Here is a 20,844-nt window from a genome sequence, read left to right as displayed (position 1 = left end):
TGACAAGAAGACCCCCGGAGGACATGAGGCAACTGATGAGACGCATAGAGGAGTACAAACGCCTGGAGGACGACCGGCTGCAAAGCAGGGGGAAAGCCCCTTTTTCAGGGAGAGTTCGGCAAAGCTTCTTGCCGCCAAAGCCGAAAAGGGACTTCAAAATGCAGGAGCCGGAGGTGCAGATCGAAGGGGTTAATGTGTTGTTTAAAGAGCCCGTGCACAAGATACTGGAACGAATAAGGAACGAGCCATTCTTCAGATGGCCGAACAAAATGGGAGGCGACCCATCTCGGAGGAACCAAAGCCTATACTGCACTTATCACAGAGACAAGGGGCACACCACCGAGCAGTGTAGGGTATTGAAAGATCATCTCGGGCAGTTAGTGAAGGCAGGGCACCTGAAAGAGTTTGTAGCAGATTCCACTGACCGGGAGACCGAGCAGGGCGCACCACAGAGAAGGAATCCCCTTCCACCACCCCGGGGAGTAATCAACGTCATTCATGCCGCACCGAGAGGGGCAGCGGCGGCTAGGATGGTGATGACAGTGGCTTGCGCGGAGGGAGAATCATCCAAGAAGCAAAAGAGGGCTGGACGGCTAGACATCTCGTTCGGAGAAGATGATTTCGAAGGGACAATCCAACCCCACGACGACGCTTTGGTGGTGACAGCCCGGATAGGCGGATTCCTGGTGAAGAGGGTGATGATTGATCAGGGTAGTGGGGCTGACGTCATGTATCCGGACCTCTTCGAAGGGCTCGGGTTAAGAACCCAGGATTTGGCGAAGTATAACACGCCATTGGTCTCGTTTGACGGGAGAATTGTGATTCCCGAGGGGCAAATCTCACTCCCAGTGGACATGGAGGGCAAGGAAGTTGTAGTTACATTCATAGTAGTCCGATCGTTCGCACCTTACACCGCAATCCTGGGGAGGCCATGGATTCACACCATGGGGGCTGTTCCGTCCACCCTTCACGTGAAAGTAAAGTTTCCTACTGAGTACGGAGTTGTAGAGGTAAGGGGGAATCAGCAGGTGGCGAAGCAATGCCTCATAGCCGCGGTCCAGTGGGAAAAGGAACAGCTCGGCCAAGCTGAGCACGCCGAGAAAGAGACTGCATAGCAATTACAGATACCCCAGGAAAAGGGGGCGGACGTTGCCGAGGAGTTACTGAAGGTAAGAATTCTCCCAGATAGTGACAAATACTTCCAGATAGGTACAAGCATGAATGACCGGGAAAGGGTAGAGATGTTGTTGTTCCTGTTGCAGAACATAGATGTCTTCGCGTGGAACCCGTATGAAGTGCCCGGCGTAGACCCCGAGTTCATTGTTCACAAACTCAATGTGGACCCGTCATTTCCTCCGAAAAAGCAGAAGCCGAGAAGAGCGTCAAAGGAGCACGTCGATGCAGTAAACCTGGAGGTCCAGCGGCTGAAGGAGGCCGGGGCCATAAAAGAAATATTCTTCCCGAGATGGCTAGCAAACACTGTCGTAGTAAAGAAGAAGAGCGGTAAATGGAGAGTTTGCGTGGACTTCACCGATTTAAACAGAGCGTGTCCCAAGGATCCGTTCCCGATGCCCAAGATTGATCAGTTGGTGGACGCCACGTACGGGCACCCGAGAATGAGTTTCCTAGACGCCTTCCAAGGCTACCACCAGATTGCCTTAGCACCCGAGGACCGAGAGAAGACAACATTCATATCCCCGAACGCAAACTACCACTACGAGGTCATGCCGTTTGGATTGAAGAATGCCGGAGCTACCTACCAGCGTATGATGACAAGGATGTTCCGGGAGAAAATTGGTTGCACGGTTGAGGTTTACATCGACGACATGGTAGTAAAGAGCAGAAAATAGTCGCTGCATACTGAAGACCTTCGGGGAGTGTTCGAGATACTACGGCGACACAGGCTGCGCCTCAATGCCGAAAAGTGCACTTTCGGAGTGGGGGCTGGCAAGTTCCTGGGTTATCTGATCTCCACTCGGGGAATAGAGGCTAACCCCGACCAAATAGAGGCAATCAATCTCCTAAAACCACCGAGCAACCCTAAGGAGGTGCAGGTGCTCACCGGGATGTTGGCCGCCTTAAACCGGTTCATCTCCAAGTTTGCCGATCGCTGCCGGCCATTCTATCAACTTCTGAAGAAGTGGAAGGGGTTTCAGTGGGACGAGAGCTGCGATGAAGCTTTTCGAGAACTAAAGGAGTATTTGGCAAAGGCGCCGAGGTTGACGGCCCCGGAGCCCGGGGAGGATTTGTTTATGTACCTTGCAGTGACCAATCATGCCGTAAGTGCTGTATTACTAAGGGACCGGGGAGTGCAAATACCGGTGTATTACGTAAGCAAGACCTTGGTCGATGCCGAGACAAGGTACCTGCCTCTTGAAAAGTTGGTTTTGGCCTTGGTACACGCCACGAGGAAGTTACCACACTACTTCCAGGCACACACAGTGTTCGTCCTCACCGAGTATCCATTACAATCACTGTTGAAGAGATCCGATTTCACAGGACGGATTGCTAAATGGGGGACTCGGTTGGGATCGTTTGACATAAGATACCGACCTAGAAGCTCGGTGAAAGGGCAGATTCTCGCTGATTTCATCGCAGAATTCACACCTAAGACTGAAGGCCAGGTAATCTGTAGTGCGGAGATTCGCCCGTGGAGGTTATTTGTGGACGGCGCATCAAACGCTATGGGGGCCGGGGCTGGTATTGTCATAATCACCCCTGAGGGTATGCGACTGGAACATTCCTTCAGATTGGGGTTCAAAGCCTCGAACAATGAAGCCGAATATGAGGCCCTGTTGGCCGGACTAAGGGCAGTATTGCAGCTGGGCGCCAGGGACGTAGAAATCTACTCAGACTCTCGGCTGGTCGTTTATCAGATCACTGGGGACTTCGAGGCTCGAGATCCTCGAATGAAAGCTTATCTGAGTACGGCAAAGCAGATTATCGGTCAGTTTGGAAAGGTAAAGATATCCCAGGTGTCCCGGTCGCAGAACAAGCATGCTGACTTTCTTGCGACGTTAGCCTCATCGGCTACCGAGGACACCCCGAGGCTTATCACGATTGAACTTGTAAGGGAACCAAGCATCTGTGTGCAGACTGCCCTCGACCAGGCCGGAGTAGAAGTTGCGCGGGTGGCGGTGGCCGGACCATGCTGGATGAACCCGATCATAGACTTTCTTTCTGAAGATAAAGTTCCAGAGGATGAGGCCGAGGCCAATAAGATTCGACGAATGACGCCCAGGTACTGGTTGTCTTCGGACCGAAAGTTGTACAGAAGGTCCTTCGCGGGCCCTTACCTCTTGTGCCTGCATCCTGAAAAAGTTAAGGAGCTTCTAACCGAGCTGCATGAAGGAGTATGCGGCGGGCATGCCGGGGGACGATCTCTAGCACACAGAGCAATAACGCAGGGGTCTTGGTGGCCACAGATGCAGAAGGACGCCGCCGAATACGTTCGGAGTTGCGAACAATGTCAAAGGCACGCCCCAATGATCCATCAGCCTGCCGGACATCTAAATCCTGTCAGCAGCCCGTGGCCATTTGCACAATGGGGGCTTGACATCCTCGGGCCATTCCCCCGAGCAACGGGGAACCGCCGTTTTGTATTGGTGGCCATGGATTACTTCACAAAGTGGGCTGAAGCTGAAGCCTTGGCCAATATTCGGGATATCGACGTGAAAAAGTTTGTGTGGAAAAACATAGTTACAAGGTTTGGGGTGCCGAATTCACTAGTGACAGACAACGGGCTACAGTTCGACAGCAACGCTTTTCGGACCTTTTGCGGCGAGCTCGGCATCAAGAACAAGTATTCAACCCCGGCATACCCCCAGAGTAACGGCCAAGCTGAAGCAGTAAACAAGACGATTTTGAACGGGCTCAAGAGAAGGTTGGATGGAGCGAAAGGAAGGTGGGCAGAAGAACTACCCAGTGTCTTGTGGGCCTACCGCACGACCCCCAGGAGATCCACGGGGGAAACCCCATTTTCTCTGGCATACGGAGCAGAAGCAGTGATACCGACCGAGGTGAGCTTATGCAGTGCGCGGGTCGTTGGGTTTGACCCTGTACAAAACGCCGACCTTATGATGGAGCAGTTGGATTGGCTAGAAGAATGCAGGGAGGCTGCGACCGTACGTCTTGCCGAGTATCAGCAGAAGCTAGCGCAAAGGTACAACCGAAATGTAAGGACCAGGGAATTCAGTGCCGGGGAATTGGTGTTAAGAAGGGTAGTAGGGAACATGCGGGACGTGGCTGCAGGGAAGCTTGCTCAGAGTTGGGAGGGACCATACAGAGTCACAGCCGTAGCAGGGGCAGGGGCTTACTACTTGGAGGACCTGGTCGAGAGGCCGCTCCCCCGACCATGGAACGCCAACAACCTGAAGAAGTTCTACGCGTAACCATCGATGTAAGCCAAAACTTGTATTCTATGAAGATTAAGAGTATGATGAACTTTTTTGTCTTTGCTGTTTTTTACCCTGTAGCCGCACACCAAGAGAATCGCCAGCAGAACCTAAGGACAGAAACCTGACCCTCGGCTCGATCAATATCGCCGAGCAGGTGAAAACCTTACAAACAAAATCCTAAGGACAGAAACCTGACCCTCGGCTCGATCAATATCGCCGAGCAGGTGAAAACCTTACAAACAAAATCCTAAGGACAGAAACCTGACCCTCGGCTCGATCAATATCGCCGAGCAGGTGAAAACCTTACGAACAAAATCCTAAGGACAGAAACCTGACCCTCGGCTCGATCAATATCTCCGAGCGGGTGAAAACCTTACAAACAAAATCCTAAGGACAGAAACCTGACCCTCGGCTAGATCAATATCCCCGAGCAGGTGAAAACCTTACAAACAAAAACCCTAAGGGCAGAAACCTGACTTTCGACTCGGTCAAAATCACCGAGCATGTGTGAACCCTGTAATTAAATCTATGAGGGCAAAAAAAAAAAATGATTCTCGGTTAAAATCAAACATCCGGACAAACGGAAACTTTGCAAACAAATGCTCGAAGGACAGAAACTCAATTCTCGGTTAAACCAAAACCTGATAAAAACTTAACCCTTTTTACAAAAACTAAGTCCAAATAGCGCTCTCAAAACTACTCACAGCTCCGCACAACAGGTTCTCGGGGGTACATTCTATTAAGCGGCCATAGCATTGGTGTGATTCAAGCAGAGCACAAACGGATATAATTCCATTCAACAAAATTGAAACAGGAAAAGAAAACGGACTTCCAATTAAAAGAGTAAAAGCAATTGTTCAGTCACCACAGCCCGGTGACATAGGCAAATAAAACCAATAAAATAAAACAACGGTTCAATCACCACATCCCGGTGACATAGGCAAATAAAAACGAAATAAAAATAAGCTAAAATAAAATCAACTAGGGGGTTGAGTCGGTGGTGGCACTTCCTGTTGGACGATCAGGGAGAAAGGCTGGGCCTCGTCAAGAAGTTCCTGCACGGTCGGTGTGCTCGTAGCCTCCAGTTCCTCGGGCTCAGCATGAGAGTCTATTTGCTCAACCAACTCCCTCATACTGGCCGTCTCCTCCTCATCTAGAGCAGCCGGGGCGTTCTGGACGGCAGGTAAAGGACTCGGAAATGGAATCTGGCCGGGGTCTCTCAGCGGCGAGTCTTCAGGAACTCCCATTGCTTGAAGAGCAGCAAACCACCCGGCCTCGAAACCCATATGCCGAGCCCGAGCCACCACCGGCTCTGCGGAGTTCTCGGCGTCGGCAAAGCCCACGTCGTACCACTTCTGCTCCGCGGCCGCCAAGCCCGCCCTGAGATCAGCTATCTCCTCGGCATGAGAAGTGTTGAGACTGAGGGCTTGGGCCAGTTTAAGTTCCGTCTCATTTTGCCTGGCCAGGAGGTCAGTACACCTCTGTTCGGCAGATGCTCGGAACCTCTCCGCGGCAGCAGCCTTATTCTCGGCAGACTCAGCAATCTTGGCCTTTTCCTTAGCCGTTTTTACTGCTGCCTCCCGCGCCACCTTCTCGCGCTCATTTTCCTCGTCAAGCTCCCGTGCCCGGGCAGCCACGATGTGAGCTAGTTGAGCGGCCTAGCAAGCGTGAAGGTTAGCAAAGCGGCAAAAGGAAATTTACATGGAGCAAATAGACAAAAGAATTACCGCAATGGCGTGCCACTCTAACCGGTGCCCCACGGACTCCTCGGACCCGTCCTCAAAGGCGTGCACGTCCTCGGGAAGTTGGAGAGCTCCGGCCAAGGTTTGGGCAATGCGGCCGCCCTCGCCCTTATCCCATATCCGAACAGAGGCCGTTGATGGCAATGGTTTGCCATCCAGAAGGAACTTCGGCTCCCACGCCGGAGCCACTTGGGAGGAGGATGCGCCCCCCGTGTCGGCTTCGGTCTGCGGCTCACGGATGACAATCCCCCCTGTTGGTCGGGGAGGAGTCCGGACAGCGGCGTCCCCCGGGGCCGTGGAATGTGGCTCGGCCACTTTCTATTTTTTCCGGGCACGTCCGGACTGCGAGGTTGGAGGAGGTTGAGAAACTAGACCCCGACCTTGGGTAGGCGGGGGCTGGTTGGTCGGCCGGGCACCAGGCACGAACCTGTCTAGGGTCATTATTCGCCTTGCCACCATGCTTGCACCGGGCTGGATCGCTTCAGCTAGCAGGTTAGCCGCGTCTGTCACTTGCTGTTGATGCTCGGCGGGTGGATCCTCGGGATGGGCCTGCTCTTGGGCTTGGTCCCCTTGTTGTATAGCTTCGTGGGCTCTCTCTCTAAGGCGCCGGGATACTTGCTCCGCGGAATCGTCTCGAAGGGGAACTAGTTCGTCCGCGGTAGTGAACCGCCTACCAAATTCCCTCGCTTCCCCGGTTGTAAGCTTCGGCGGCAAGAAGTTCACGTACCGGACGTCTATGTACGAGAGCAGGGGGCTGTCAACTAACAACGCCTGCTTGAATGATTGCCAAGTGGAGTAAACCGGTTCCACGCCGAGGATCAGGTGTGAGGCCCGGAGTTGCCCGTCCCAGTGCACGAAGATCTCGGAACGAAGGACGAAGTTTAAGTCCTTGACGTGGACGGCTCTGAGGTCCTGAGTAAACACTTTGCCGTCTGCAGAAGAACAAATAACACGTTAGCTTTTAACGATAAAAGATTTTCTTTTACTTAAACAACTACAAGAAGGGGAAGGTACGAACCCACTTCACGCCGTGTGAGGGGGCAAGGGATCTCCCCGGCAAACCAATTGCCGCGCACCCTGACAAACTCCCCGGCGGAGTTCCTGTTCGAATCGGGTAGGCACGATATCAGCCGTACCCGAGCATCCCTTGTCTTTAAGTAGTAATTTGTGGACTTGCTCCCACAAAGGCTGTACATTTGGTTAATATCATGGTGATCTAGTTGTAAGTTAAAGGTATGGTTTAACTGGCCGACACAACTAACTACCCGGTAAAAATTGGGGGGAAGCTGGTCGAGGCACAGCCCATAGTAGGTAAGTGTGCTTATCAGGAGGGGATCTACCGGGAACCTAACCCCACCTTCTAAGATGGACATCAAAGGAAAGAAGGCTGTACCATGCCCTCGGTGGAGTTCCATATCACTCTCGTGGCAGTAAGCCACGTCCACGTCACGGGGGATACTAAATTTACTCCTAAAGTTGGCCAAAGCAGCCGGGGTATCTAGAAGGTAAGAATAACCCATCTACAAAGCCTAAAACTACAAGAATAAAATCAAAGAAACAAAGCTGAAGGAACAGGAAGGGAAAAAGAGACTTACGTTGGGTTCTAAGGAGGAAAAGAACGCTGAGCAAGCAAGCACACAGAAATGTGGTCGGCAGAGAGTAGGCGCTAAAAATCAGAGGCAAAGGAAAAATGGAGTGACGTTTGGAGAAGAACTATTTATAGAGCCAGAAGAAATGGGGAAAGATGAAACGCTTGATCAAACAATAAATGGGCACAGCGAACGAGCGACCCAGCAAATGCCAAGCGTAACCGATTTGCGCACCGCTTCGGTTCACGAACCGTCAGGCAATAATGACGTCTGCGCCTGGCGCCGCGAAACGGCGCGTCTTTTGAGATGGCTATTAATGAGAAATGACAGCCAGAAGTCCCAGACTAAAAGATTCCCGAGGTCAAGAAGCCCAGGCAGTTCCTTGATTCTCCTCGGCAACCGAGTATGAATCAAGGGGGGGCTATTATACGGCACCGAGCTCCCAAAGCCCATACAGGCCTTGGGCCCAGACCCATCTAGGCCCCGGGCCCAAGCCCATACCAGCCTTGGACGCAGGCCCAGCAGATAGTTCCCGTTACCTTATGCCCTTCTTAAAACTGCCTTAGGGCCAAAAACAAGTTTTGGTTATTAAGCTCCCGGGGTTGACCGGTTAACATTTCTCGGTAGAGCGCATGAGTCAATACCCGGGAAGGTCATGATATGCACGGGAACGTGAGTCGCCGAACATAATCGGTGAAAATGGAGCCAAGTTCCAAGATCATAAATGCTGCACCGCCCTCTCACCTAAAACAGCCACTTTAACCAGATAATACTGGACCTTCAATAGCACTAACGATGAACATAATTATGGTCTCCCCACTAACCTTGGCTATAAATAGAGGAAAGTTGGGAGAAGAAGGGGTTCAGAAAAATGGAGAGAAAAGGAGTGAAAGAGAGAGCTTTTCAGCTGAGTGTTGCTTTGAGTCTCTCTGCCGAGAACGACCCATTGTAGGAAATCCTTAAACCCACTACAAATAAATTGTGAGCCCAAGGGATCTAAGGCCCAGAGTTCTTGTACTTGGTTCTTACAAATATCATCCTTATTTTGTTAACAATTGGGTGTGAGTTGTGTGGAACATTGGAATGTGAGGTTCTTAGTTACCTTTAGATATGGATTCTGTTGAATGCCCTAATCATGGGGGCATCTTGATAAATGCCTTGGGAAAAGGGTGCATGTGTTTGCCGTTTGCACGAGGCCATTTTGGAGAAAATCCTATGCTGATTTTTTTTTTTCTTTTCGATAAACTTACTGGCATGAGGCTTCTTTCATTGTCCTCTCCAATATCAATTAGCTGCCATAATGAAGAAAATGTGAGAATGTTGGCCTAATTATTGTAGCTCCTCTCTCTTAATAAAATTTTCAGTTCAATGAGCAAGGTAAACCGTGACCACCACCTTCAATACGTACAAGCGACCCCGACAATCCACTGTACCCGTGAGTTCCATGATGAGGAGAGGCTGTACCCGTGAGTATCATGCTGAGGAGAGGCAGTGAGTGATTCTCTTTACTGGCTACTGCGCATCTATCTATATGTATCTAAAAGTTCAAACATAATATTTATTATTGTTACGCTTTTGTTAAACCATCTCATCCTTCACGTCATTGCCGCATCATTATATTTTTCATATTCATTTTTTACCTTTAATTTTTTGACAATATTAAATATATAAATATATTAGTTTTACAAATTTATCTTAGGAGGATTTAACTATACATATTCATCTACTTCAATTTTAATGTTATAACTAAGTATTGTCTATACATATATACCTTTTAGAAGGTTTTAATTTTACATATAATTTTGCCATTTTATCTTCCTTTATTGGCTCTTCTTATTTTCATCTTCTTACTATAAATTTGTCATTCTCTCCTATTTTCTGCATATTTTTTTTCCTACACAAAAAAGTCATTTCTCTCTTTCTCTCAATTTTTTTTCATTTTTGGTTTGATTTTTAATGAGGTTTGTACTCCCATTGTCTTGTTATTGACTAATTCATAATTTCATATATGTTCCTTGATGCAAGTATTTTTTTTTTTTTTTTTATCATTTTATTTACAATACTAAATACTTTTTGTAGGGGCCAGTTAGCCAGAAGGTACTATTAAAAGCTGTACGAATTGAGTCTATGGCCTAATATGAGGATATTAACTAATCCAAAGATGGTCAAATAAGGTTATTATGGGAATGGTATGATAAAAAAAAATAAGGATTGTGTGTGATAGTCAAAAATATGTCCAAGGAGGAAAGTTATCTTGGAAACAGAGGTCCGAGGTCAGTAAGAATGTCTTATCATCCTGGACATCCTTCGAGATTGCATCACGATTAGAAGTTAGACATTGGATAAGGGATGAGTAAAGGGAGGCAATAAATATCTTCAAAAGCTGCTACCTCCACATTAAATGCATCTCAGCTAACTCTCTGGCCGCATTAATGTGGATGTGATATCTGAATAGTGGTTAAGCAGCCTTACAACTGCTAGTTGAAGGTTCTAGGAGGTATTGGATGGGACAAGAAGGAGTTCTTAAAATCTAACCTACATGTGTATGGTAGAGATGATACCAAGATTATAGTATATAGCATAGAAAGGTGGCTAAAAAAGAGAGAGATCGGAAAAACTAAGAAATCTTTGTAATAGTCCTTTGAACTCTTGTAATCTTGTTCATCAATGAGAAATTATAACATAGCTCCTCAGGCCGTGCTGAGGACAGATTTTCTTACCTTAATTATGTTTGATGCTCTTAAATCAACAATTGTTATTGTCTTCCTTATTGGATAGAATTAGTTTTTTCACCCACGCTCTACAAATTCATTGTTTAGGCTTATTGGGCTAAACCCAATCTTATATTGGGTCCAATCCAAATTCTGTCCCTACAATTGGCGCCGTCTGTGGGAAGAACTTGATCTATTTTGAAAGAGATTCGGGTGCAACGTTTAAGATGGAAGAAGCAGGTCCACACCAGGTGGATGCTAATCTATACCAAGTAGAATCAAGGGGGTCTCAACATAGCAATCCGCGTAGGAGCCTCGAACAGAGAGGAGATCCTGAGGAAAGTGTGCACACAGCTCATACTAGTAAAAGTCAGTCTCGAGGGAAGAGCCGTGTTCCCCATGCAAAGAACAATAAAGACATCCAACGTGAAATCAATGAGTTGAAGAGGGAATTGCGTCATGCACAGCGAATACGTTCATCGTCTAACTTCAAGTTGTTCTTCGAGGAGACAGATGGTGTTAGTTATAGACAGAGATCTAGAACTCCGCCCAGCGAGTCTTTCTTCTACGATGAGGAGTACCACCATAGACGTATACACAAGAGCCTGCCTCGCAAAGGCCTGGGGAACGATGCCATGAACAAGGCGCTGAGCCAAGTTTCTAAGTCACCCTTTACACAAAACATAGAAGGCGCGAGTCTTCCTCAGCGATTCCATCAACCCACATTCACCATTTATAATGGTCGAACAGATCCAGTGGAACATATTAGTCATTTCAATCAAAGGATGACCGTTCATTCCAAAGATGAGGCTTTGATGTGTAAGGTCTTTTCATCTAGTTTGGGCCCAGTGGCGATGAGATGGTTCAATGGTCTGAATGCGAATTCTATTGACTCTTTTAAGATGCTCACTCGGGCCTTTGGTGCTCGCTTTATCACTTGTAGCAGGGTTCCTTGGCCTTTGGGATTCTTATTATCTATGTCCATGCGGGAGGGAGAGATAAGGGATTTCAGGTCGGACCGGTACAATAATAACTGACCTTGGAAGGACTTTGTTGGGTAGCCAGGATTTGCCAATACCCAGGTGGTTAATGCTGTGTTCCGAGAACCAGTACAACAAGTTCTGGAGAAGATTAAAAATAAGCCGTTTTTTAAATTGCTGAACAAGATGGTAGGAGATCCTATGAGGCGTAATCAAAACCTTTATTGCCAATATCATCAGGACCATGGACACATTACCGAGGATTACAGAAACTTGTGGGACCATTTAGACTAACTGGTCTGGGAAGGGAAGTTAAAGCAACTCTTGCATCATTCCAGTGGTCGGGAAAGCCAAACGGGTTCGAAGTTTCGGGAAGATGCTTCTTCAAGACTCCCGCTTGGCATAATAAATGTTATATTTGTTGCCCCAGGGAGGACCGGATCTTGTCCCTCCAGGGTAATGTCGGTATCCCGTTACCCAGCTGAGGAATCTAGTTTAATGCCGAAGAGAGTCAAGATGGGCATCCCATTAGTGTTAGGTTTTTCAGATGAGGATAAACTTGGAACCATACAGCCTCATAATAATGCTTTAATGGTTACACTTAGAATTGGTGGGTACGATGTAAAAAGGGTGATGATTGACCAAGGCAGCGGTGCTGAGATAATGTATCCTGACCTATATAAAGGGCTAAATTTAAAACCTGAGAACTTAATAGCCTATAGTTCTCCTCTGGTGAGTTTTGAAGGTAAAATGGTCGTTCCGAAAGGTCAGATCAGATTACCAGTGCAGATTGGCCCAGATGTGGTGGAAGTGGACTTCATCATGGTAGATGCTTTCTCTCCATATACAGCCATTATGGGCAGACCCTGGCTTCATACCCTAGGAGCTGTTTCCTCCACTCTTCACCAAAAGGTGAAGTACCCCTCTGGAGGCCAGGTTTTGGAAATATTAGAAAGTCATTCTACAGCCAGACAATGCCTGGTAGCGGCCATCCAACATCGGCCTGAGGCTGAGATCTCGGCCATCGCTGATAATGGTTTATAGCAATTAGAAACTCCGGCGTTGCCCTTCAATGGACCAGTTGATGAAGCAAAATGTGAAGATCTAGAAAGGGTAATTATTGGCGATGATTCGGAGAAGTTCTTTCAGGCCGGAGCTCAACTGCCTTTGCAGGAGAGGGAGCAATTGGTTGAATTTCTTAGAAAAAACGTTGATGTGTTCGCTTGGAGCGCGTACGAAGCCCTGAGTATAGATCCAAATTTCATTTGTCATCATTTAAATGTTAACCCTTCCATTACTCCGAAGAGACAACCACCTCGGCGTCCATCCAAAGAACATGTCGAGACTGTCAGAAATGAGGTAACAAAGCTCAAACAGGCAGGGGCTATCAAGGAAGTTTCTATCCTCAGTGGTTAGCTAATATGGTGGTGGTGAAAAAGAAAACTGGGAAATGGCGTGTGTGTGTGGACTTCATAGATCTCAATAAGGTTTGTCCCAAAGATCCTTTCCCTATGCCTCGGATAGATCAGCTGGTGGATGCGACGGTAGGCTATCCTCGAATGACTTTTTTGGATGTCTTTCAAGGATATCACTAGATACCACTAGCACTGGACGATCAGGAAAATACAGTTTTTGTCACTCCCATTGGAAACTATCACTACAAAGTGATGTCCTTTGATTTGAAAAATGTAGGGTCTACTTATCAACGGATGATGACTAAGATGTTCGAACCACAGTTGGGCAGGAGCATTGAAGTCTATATTGATGATATGGTTGTAAAGAGCAAGGTGGTATCTGAGCATATGGGAGATCTCACGAACATTTTTGAAATTCTGAGGAAGCATAAGTTACATCTGAATGCATCCAAATGTTCATTTGGTGTAGGTTCAGGAAAGTTTTTTGGTTACATGGTGACTCACAGAGGAGTTGAGGTGAACCCAGATTAGATTAAGGCCATTAATAGCTTGCAATCACCTCGGAATCCCAAGGAGGTCTAGAAACTGACCGGGATGACTGCCGCTTTGAATCGATTTATATGCAGGTCAATAGATAGGTGTAGACCCTTCTTCCTTTTGCTGCATAAATGGAAGGGATTTAAATAGACCGAGGAGTGTGTTGTAGCATTTCAACAGCTTAAAGAGTACCTATCTCGACCGCCCATCATGTCTAGTCCTAAGGTGGATAAGGTTCTATTTGCCTACTTGGTGGTAGTCTCTCATGCAATAAGTTTTGTTTTGATACATGTAGACAGTGGCATACAATGACCGGTCTATTACGTAAACAAGTCACTTCATGAGGCCGATGTGCAGTATTTACCACTGGAGAAGGCCATCTTGGCGGTAGTGCATGCTACACGAAAACTTCCCTATTACTTCCAGGCATACACCGTGGTTGTCCTAACTCAGTTCCCGTTTAAGTCAATAATTCGGAGTGCAGATTATACCGGGAGGATTGCCAAATGGGGCACGATTCTAGGAGCTTTTGATATCAAGTACATGCCTCGTACCTCTGTAAAAGGCCAGGTCCTCACCGACCTAGTAGAAATAGATATGAAGCAGCATGGCATGGATGAAAAATTGGTTGGCCTAATCTCCACACAATACCCCTTACCCTGGAAAGTATATGTGGATGGGGTAGCAGACCAACAGGGATCAGGAGTGGGGCTGGTTCTGGTATCTCCTGAGAAGATCACCATTGAAAAATCATTGAGGTTGGGGTTCTCGGCTACAAACAACGATCTTTATCTCACCAAGCCATTACTCAAGGATACTGGTGGCCGGGCATGCAAAAGGAAGCACAAAAATATGTTAAAAAATGCGATCAGTGTCAGAGATTCGCACCAAACATTCATTAGCCTAGAGGAGTTCTTAATCCTCTTTCTAGCCCTTAGCCTTTTGCTCAATAGGGCTTGGATATTGTGGGTCATTTCCTTAAGGCAATAGGAAATAAAAAGTATCTGTTGGTCGGCACAGACTACTTTACCAAATGGGTCAAAGCTAAACCTTTGGCTAATATCAGAGATGTGGATGTCAAGAGGTTTGTCTGAAAGAATATCATTACTCGATTCGGGGTTCCCCATACTCTCATCTCGGACAATGACCTTCAATTTGATAGCAAATGGGCAAGTTGAAGCTGTTAACAATGTTATAGTGAGCGGACTTAAAAAGAGGCTGGATGATGCAAAGGGAAGATAGGTGGAGGAATTACCACATGTCCTTTGGACGTATCGAACAACACCTCGCTAGTCAACGGGAGAAATCCCTTTTTCAATGATGTATGGGGCCGAGGCTGTAATTCCTTTGGAAACTAGTTTCCCAACGCTGAGAACAAATACATTTACCTCGGATGGCAATGATGGGTTGCTAGAAAAGAGTTTAGATTTGATTGAAGAATGAAGAGAGAATGCAATGGTCCAACTGGCCTACTACCAACACAAGCTCAAGCAAGGTTATGATACCAATGTAAAGCTAAGACCGTTAGCCTCAGGAGATTTGGTATTGAGAAAAGTTTTGGGTACTACCAGGAATCCAGCCTGGGGAAAGTTAGGGCCTAATTGGGAAGGACCGTATCGCATCACTTCGGTGGTAGGAATAAATGCGTACTATTTGGAAGATCTAGATGAAAAAACTGTATTCCATCCTTAGAATGTAAACAACCTAAAAAGGTATTATTATTAATAAAAACAGTCCTATTTAGTTCTTCTTTAATTCGTTTCAATCATGTATCATGTGTTTCCCTATCTATTGAAGTATTAAACAGAAACTAAGTCATGTTAGGTTCTTCAGACCACAGATTTAGTGGAAATTAATACTCCTTGACATCTATTGAAGTATTAAATAGAAACTAAGTCATGTTAGGTTCCTCAAACCACAAATTTAGTGGAAATTAATACCCATTGACATCTATTGAAGTATTAAACAGAAACTAAGTCATGTTAGGTTCCTCGGATCACAGACTTAGTGGAAATTAATACCCTTTGACATCTATTGAAGTATTAAACAGAAATTAAGTCATGTTAGGTTCCTCAGACCACAGACTTAATAGAAATTAATACCCCTTGACATCTATTGAAGTATTAAACAGAAATTAAGTCATGTTAGGTTCCTCGGACCACAGACTTAGTGGAAATTAATACCCCTTGACATCTATTGAAGTATTAAACAGAAACTAAGTCATGTCAGGTTCCTTGGACCACAGACTTAGTGGAAATTAATACCCCTTGACATCTATTGAAGTATTAAACCGAAACTAAGTCATGTCAGGTTTTTCAGACTACAGACTTAATGGAAATTAATACCCCTTGACATCTATTGAAGTATTAAACAGAAATTAAGTCATGTTAGGCTCCTCGGATCACAGACTTAATGGAAATTAATACAGTATGGTACCTGTTAAAGTGTTAGTCGAACATTAACTCAAGCATTTAAAGGAAATAAACTCCTGATTCCCTCTCTCGGATCACAAGGTTTATTATCACCCAAAAAAGATGCAAACTGCAGTAAGCCCATGAGCATCACTTAAAGCATTTTAGGATGCCCTGGACTTGGCTGTTATTTGGTCAAACATTATAACATTCTCTTAAAGTTAAACTTGTTAGAATTGATAGATTCAAAATGTGTCTTAATAGTACTATGGATTCAATGGTTTTGATCCACTCCGATTACCAATTAAAAATATGTGTAAACTTTGTTCTCCTCTTGTGTAAGCAATTTTGTACTTTCATGGCATATGATTATGTTCAAACAAAGGACAGTTAAAATGAGAATTACATAAATAAAGAAAATAACTCATACAAATTTGAGAAAGTAAAAATGCATATTTCATTAAAACATGTCTTGGAAAAAACAAATTTCGTTACAGAAATCGTAACTACATTACAAAAATAAAGATTCACTGTTTCAATTTTATCTGAAGCTTGTCCTTGGAAGTCTTGCTAGTTGGTTTGGCCGCTTTAGTAGGAATCATTTTTTCTTTCTCTTTGGGGGCTTCCTTGGCAGGCATGGTAACTGAAGCTAAGGCCTGTTCAAAACCTTGGGAAACTGCTCCATCTTATGGAACCTCTGTGGCTTTGTCCGAGGATGTTTCCTTGGAAACTTCAGGTTCCTTTGTTTGCTCCTGCTGATTGGGAGGAAGAAGATCTTGAGGCTATGCTTCTTCGACCGGGTCAGCAATTATAGAGGCCACTTCACCTTGAGTGGAAGGAATGTCCGAGGCTCGTATGGCCGGTGGGAAGTAGATATTTTCTGGCCTTCTCAGCTCAGAAGAAGCCTCAACCCCGGCTTAGTTGAGGGATTCCTCTCAAGTCTGAACACAGTAGGTTCGACACATGGCAGGGACCTCCGCCCACGGGGCTTCCTCAATCTCAGCTATGCCGACGTCGTAACCATGCTATTCAGCCTCGTCCCGAGCCTTTTCGGCCTCTATTTTTGCCTTCTCGGCCTCAGCTTTCAACTTCTCAGCTTGATCTTTGAGCTTCTGGGCTTCTTCTAGTTTCTTCCGGAGGGCGGCTATTTGCTCTTTGGAAGAAGCCAGTTCATCATTGGTGTCGCGTAGGAGCTGCCTCTGAGCACTTTCCAGAGTCGATTTAGCACTCTTCTTGGCCCTTTCCTCCTCAATCAGCTTATTCCTTAGATCTTTGTTGCTTTGATCGATAATGTTGAATGACTGCATGGCTGCTACGCGCCTAGCCCGCTCTTCGTCCAACAGTCGATAGCAAGAGTTGGTTATTTCCTCAACCCTGAAGGTGGCTTGGACAACCTAAAAGAAAAGGGTTAGTAACCTAACAAGTAACAATAAAGATAAAAAAAAAAATGGGGGATAGTATCATACCATTCCCAGATACCTTTTGAGGTTAAGGAAAACCTCATTCTTCCTAATAGACCGTAGCTCGGCCATATCAGTAGGGAGTAATTAAGCCTCCTCCAAAGTTGAGGCCATATGGCACCCAGCACCTCCATCGAAATTCCTGAGTGATACATCATCCCTCAAGGGTTCACCATTGAGCATTAGAGCTGGAAGCTAAGCCTGAGGCTCAGTTGGCTGATTATCTTCCTTCTCCAAGGCTTTCTGCCATGTTTGGCTAGTCTTTTGTTGCTTTGCAGCTCTTTGGGCCTCGTCTTCATGAGCAGGATGAGACCTCCCGGCGTCCACTACGTCTTTAACTTTCTGCTCTCTCTTCCTTTTTGGATCAACAGTTTCAAGTTTAGAAGGCAGAGATGGCTGAGAAGGAGGAAAAGGAGATTTGGGAGGAGGAGGAGGAAGTTTGGGCTGTATGGATTTTCCCAGTGCACCTTTTCCGGGTTGAGATTCTATTAATTCTATCAAACTTCTTTGGGATTTCCTTTGGATAACCATTTCGTCCGAAGTGATGACGTCTACTTGTTGCTGGAAGTTAATGTCAGCCGATGTATTCTCGGGAGATGGAGGTTGATTGAACACTTTAAATTCATCCGAGGAGTCTGACAAAGTCACAATCCCCTCTAAATTTTCTTCTTCTTCTTTCTCTCTTTCTTCCTCATCTTCCTTAGGAACGGGTTGGGACAATGATGCTCCCACTGAAGGGATTCCCACAAAGAGTGGTTGAGTAAGGGGTGTACCTTCAGGAATTGGGATACCCTTAGGAACGATAAATCCCTCGTAGGCTACACTAATATGGTGAAGCTGAGGATCATTGGCTTTTATCACACACTTGGGGGCTTGAAATGCCAAAGAAATGGGTGTATACCCAAGGATTATGTGTGCTGCTCGTAGTTGATCGTCGGCTTCGTTTACGAACACCTTAGACCGTAAAATTCTATCTAGGCTCTCTTTGTTGACTAAGCTGAGCTGAGATTTGGTATAACGTCTGTCTACAAAATCATTAAAGTAAAAGGAAATTTTGTCAGAAGTAGAGATAATGTAAAACAAAAGGGAAATATAAGCCAAGGTGCATAAATTTATGACTATACCCCCACCTGGTGCTCCCTCCTCAGTCGAACAAGGTAGGCCATCATGCCATTCCCCATAAAAAATTAAAAAAATCCTCCTTTAGTCCTTTGTTTAATGTAGGGAGGTATTGGATTAACCTTACTTTGAGATATCTTGACTTAAGGTAATATCCCTGCCCCGTCAAATGGTGTAGGTTGTATACTCAATTTATATCATGATGGGTCAAATTTAAGTTCATTCTCTCGTTTAGGACTTTTATACTCCTCAATACCCTAAACATATTTGAGGCGCATTGTGTGGGAGATACTCTAAAGAACCTAAGATAGTTCCTAGTGATGTTATCCATGGGAATGATCATTCCTCCCTCTATGTAGGTGATCATTGGGATGACCACCTCTCTTGTTTTCCTAGCATCTACCCATTCCCCCTAGACAGCGTATCTCATGCCTAGTGTTGGTGGGATCCTGTACTTAACCCTAAACCTTTCTATACCCTCCTCGGACTCAACTAAACACTTGAACTTACCCATTTTCGAAGAAGTTTTGAAGAGAAATTAACAAGTTTGAAACAAAAACTAAGAGGGTTCAAGGAAACTTATAGGTTTGAAAAGAAGGTCCTCAGACAAATTTTTAGTATTTGTAGACGCACAGGGAAGTGAGAGAGAGTGACAGGTTCAGTGTATGAGCTCTAGGATTGTGTGATTGTTGAAAGTAAGAAAAGGAATTGATTTGAAAAGCTATTTATAGTGGCACAGAAGTTACAAGCGGGAAAATTCCCGTTCGTTAACCTAAGAAAATCCTCCACGGTTGGATTTACATCCTGCTGTTGAACGTGAGGGACAAGGGTGTTGCCAAAATTTAATGATGGCACGCTCTGGACATCGAAGCGTTAGGAGCGTGCCTTGAGTAGGTAAAAAGGCATTTAGGAGTTCGGGTAGACAGGGTATAGCCATAAACGGGATGGGCTGAGGATATCAAAATCCTCCTTTCCTCCCGAGGAGTCAAAAAGCAAGATTTTGAGGAGCTATTATAAAGGCTAGTTAGCCAGAAGGTACTATTAAAAGCTGAACAAATTCGACATATGGCCCAATCCAAGGATATTAACTAATCCGAGGATGGTCAAATAAGGTTATTATGGGAATGGTATGATAAAAAAAATAAGGATTGTGTGTGATAGTCTAAAATATGTCTGAGGAGGAAAGTCATCTCGGAAACAGAGGTCCGAGGTCAGTAAGAATGTCTTATCATCCTGGACATCCTTCGAGGTTGCATCACGATTAAAAGTCAGACATTGGATAAGGGATGAGTAAAGGGAGGCAACAAATATTTTCAAAAGCTGCTACCTCCACATTAAATGCATCCCAACTAACTTTCTAACCACATTAATGTGGAGGTGATACCTGAACAGTGGTTAAGTAGCCTTATAGCTGCTAGTTGAAAGTTCTGTGAGGTGTTGGATGGAATAAGAAGGTGTTCTTAGAATCTAACCTACACGTGTATGGTAGAGATGATACCAAGATTATAGTATATAACATAGAAAGGTGGCCAAAAAAGAGAGATCAGAAAAACTAAGAGATCAGAAAAACTAAGAAATCTTTGTAATAGTCCTTTAAACTCTTGTAATCTTGTTCATCAATAAGACATTATAACATAACTCCTCAGGCCGTGTCAAGGACAGATTTTCTTATCTTAATTGTGTTTGATGCTCTTAAATCAACAATTGTTATTATCTTCCTTATTGGATAGAACTAGTTCTTTCACTCACGCTCTACAAACTTATTGTTTGGGCTTATTGGGCTAAACCCAATCCTATATTGGGTCCAATCCAAATTTTGTCCCTACACTTTTAATGTTGTTGACCAAATTTTGGGAAAAATCATATTATAATATGTCCATAATTTGTGTTGTTGTCAAGTCTTAGTTTATTTGGAAAACAGTAAGAAAGCCTGGACAATATAATGAAAAACAGTTAGTGCATTTGAAGAAGATGATCTTTGTATAGTTTCCTTTCATTATTTGTAAATATTTTGTTTAACAAATTTGCACCAAATTGTTATGCCTTTATTATATGATTTTTTAGATGCTTGAGTAATTGTTTTAAGCATTTACAAATATTTTGTACTGCGCATCTTCCTTATCTCATTAGTGTATTATTTGACATTTTTAAGAAAACAAATTAAATTTTGAGTTTAAAATTATTTATTTATATATTCATTTTTGACATGTTAGATTAGATTATGACAATATTAACAATACTTCTTCTTTTTTCAAAAAAAAAAATCTCTAGTTTTTTCCCCTTTGTACTTTTTTTTTTTTAATTTAAAAAAAAAGTTACAATCATTATGTATAAAGCTATAACCAATACTTTTGCTTGGGAATAGTGACATATTTCTATTTCATTACTTCAAAACCTTATTAAAAATTTTTAATTTCATTATGCATTGGATAGTTGGCTTGATCACATCAAGTTTGAAATGTTTTACATATTTAGGAGAATGA

At 44.8% G+C, this 20,844-nt stretch overlaps 1 protein-coding gene across 1 annotated transcript; it reads right to left on the bottom strand.

The window, feature by feature from the left end:
* Positions 1 to 6,457: 6,457 nt before the first annotated feature.
* LOC126704218 (uncharacterized) lies at positions 6,458 to 7,426 on the bottom strand. Its single transcript, XM_050403237.1, has 2 exons — positions 7,158 to 7,426; positions 6,458 to 7,071 (listed from the first exon to the last, which is right to left on the bottom strand). Exons 1-2 carry the CDS (start codon positions 7,333 to 7,335, stop codon positions 6,458 to 6,460), a joined length of 792 nt encoding a protein of 263 aa, XP_050259194.1. The 5' UTR covers positions 7,336 to 7,426.
* Between the last annotated feature and the right edge of the window lie 13,418 nt (positions 7,427 to 20,844).

The sequence above is a fragment of the Quercus robur genome, chromosome 10 (genome assembly GCF_932294415.1).
Source record: "Quercus robur chromosome 10, dhQueRobu3.1, whole genome shotgun sequence".
Classification (NCBI taxonomy): domain Eukaryota; kingdom Viridiplantae; phylum Streptophyta; class Magnoliopsida; order Fagales; family Fagaceae; genus Quercus; species Quercus robur.
This window is presented reverse-complemented; position numbering and strand designations above follow the sequence as displayed.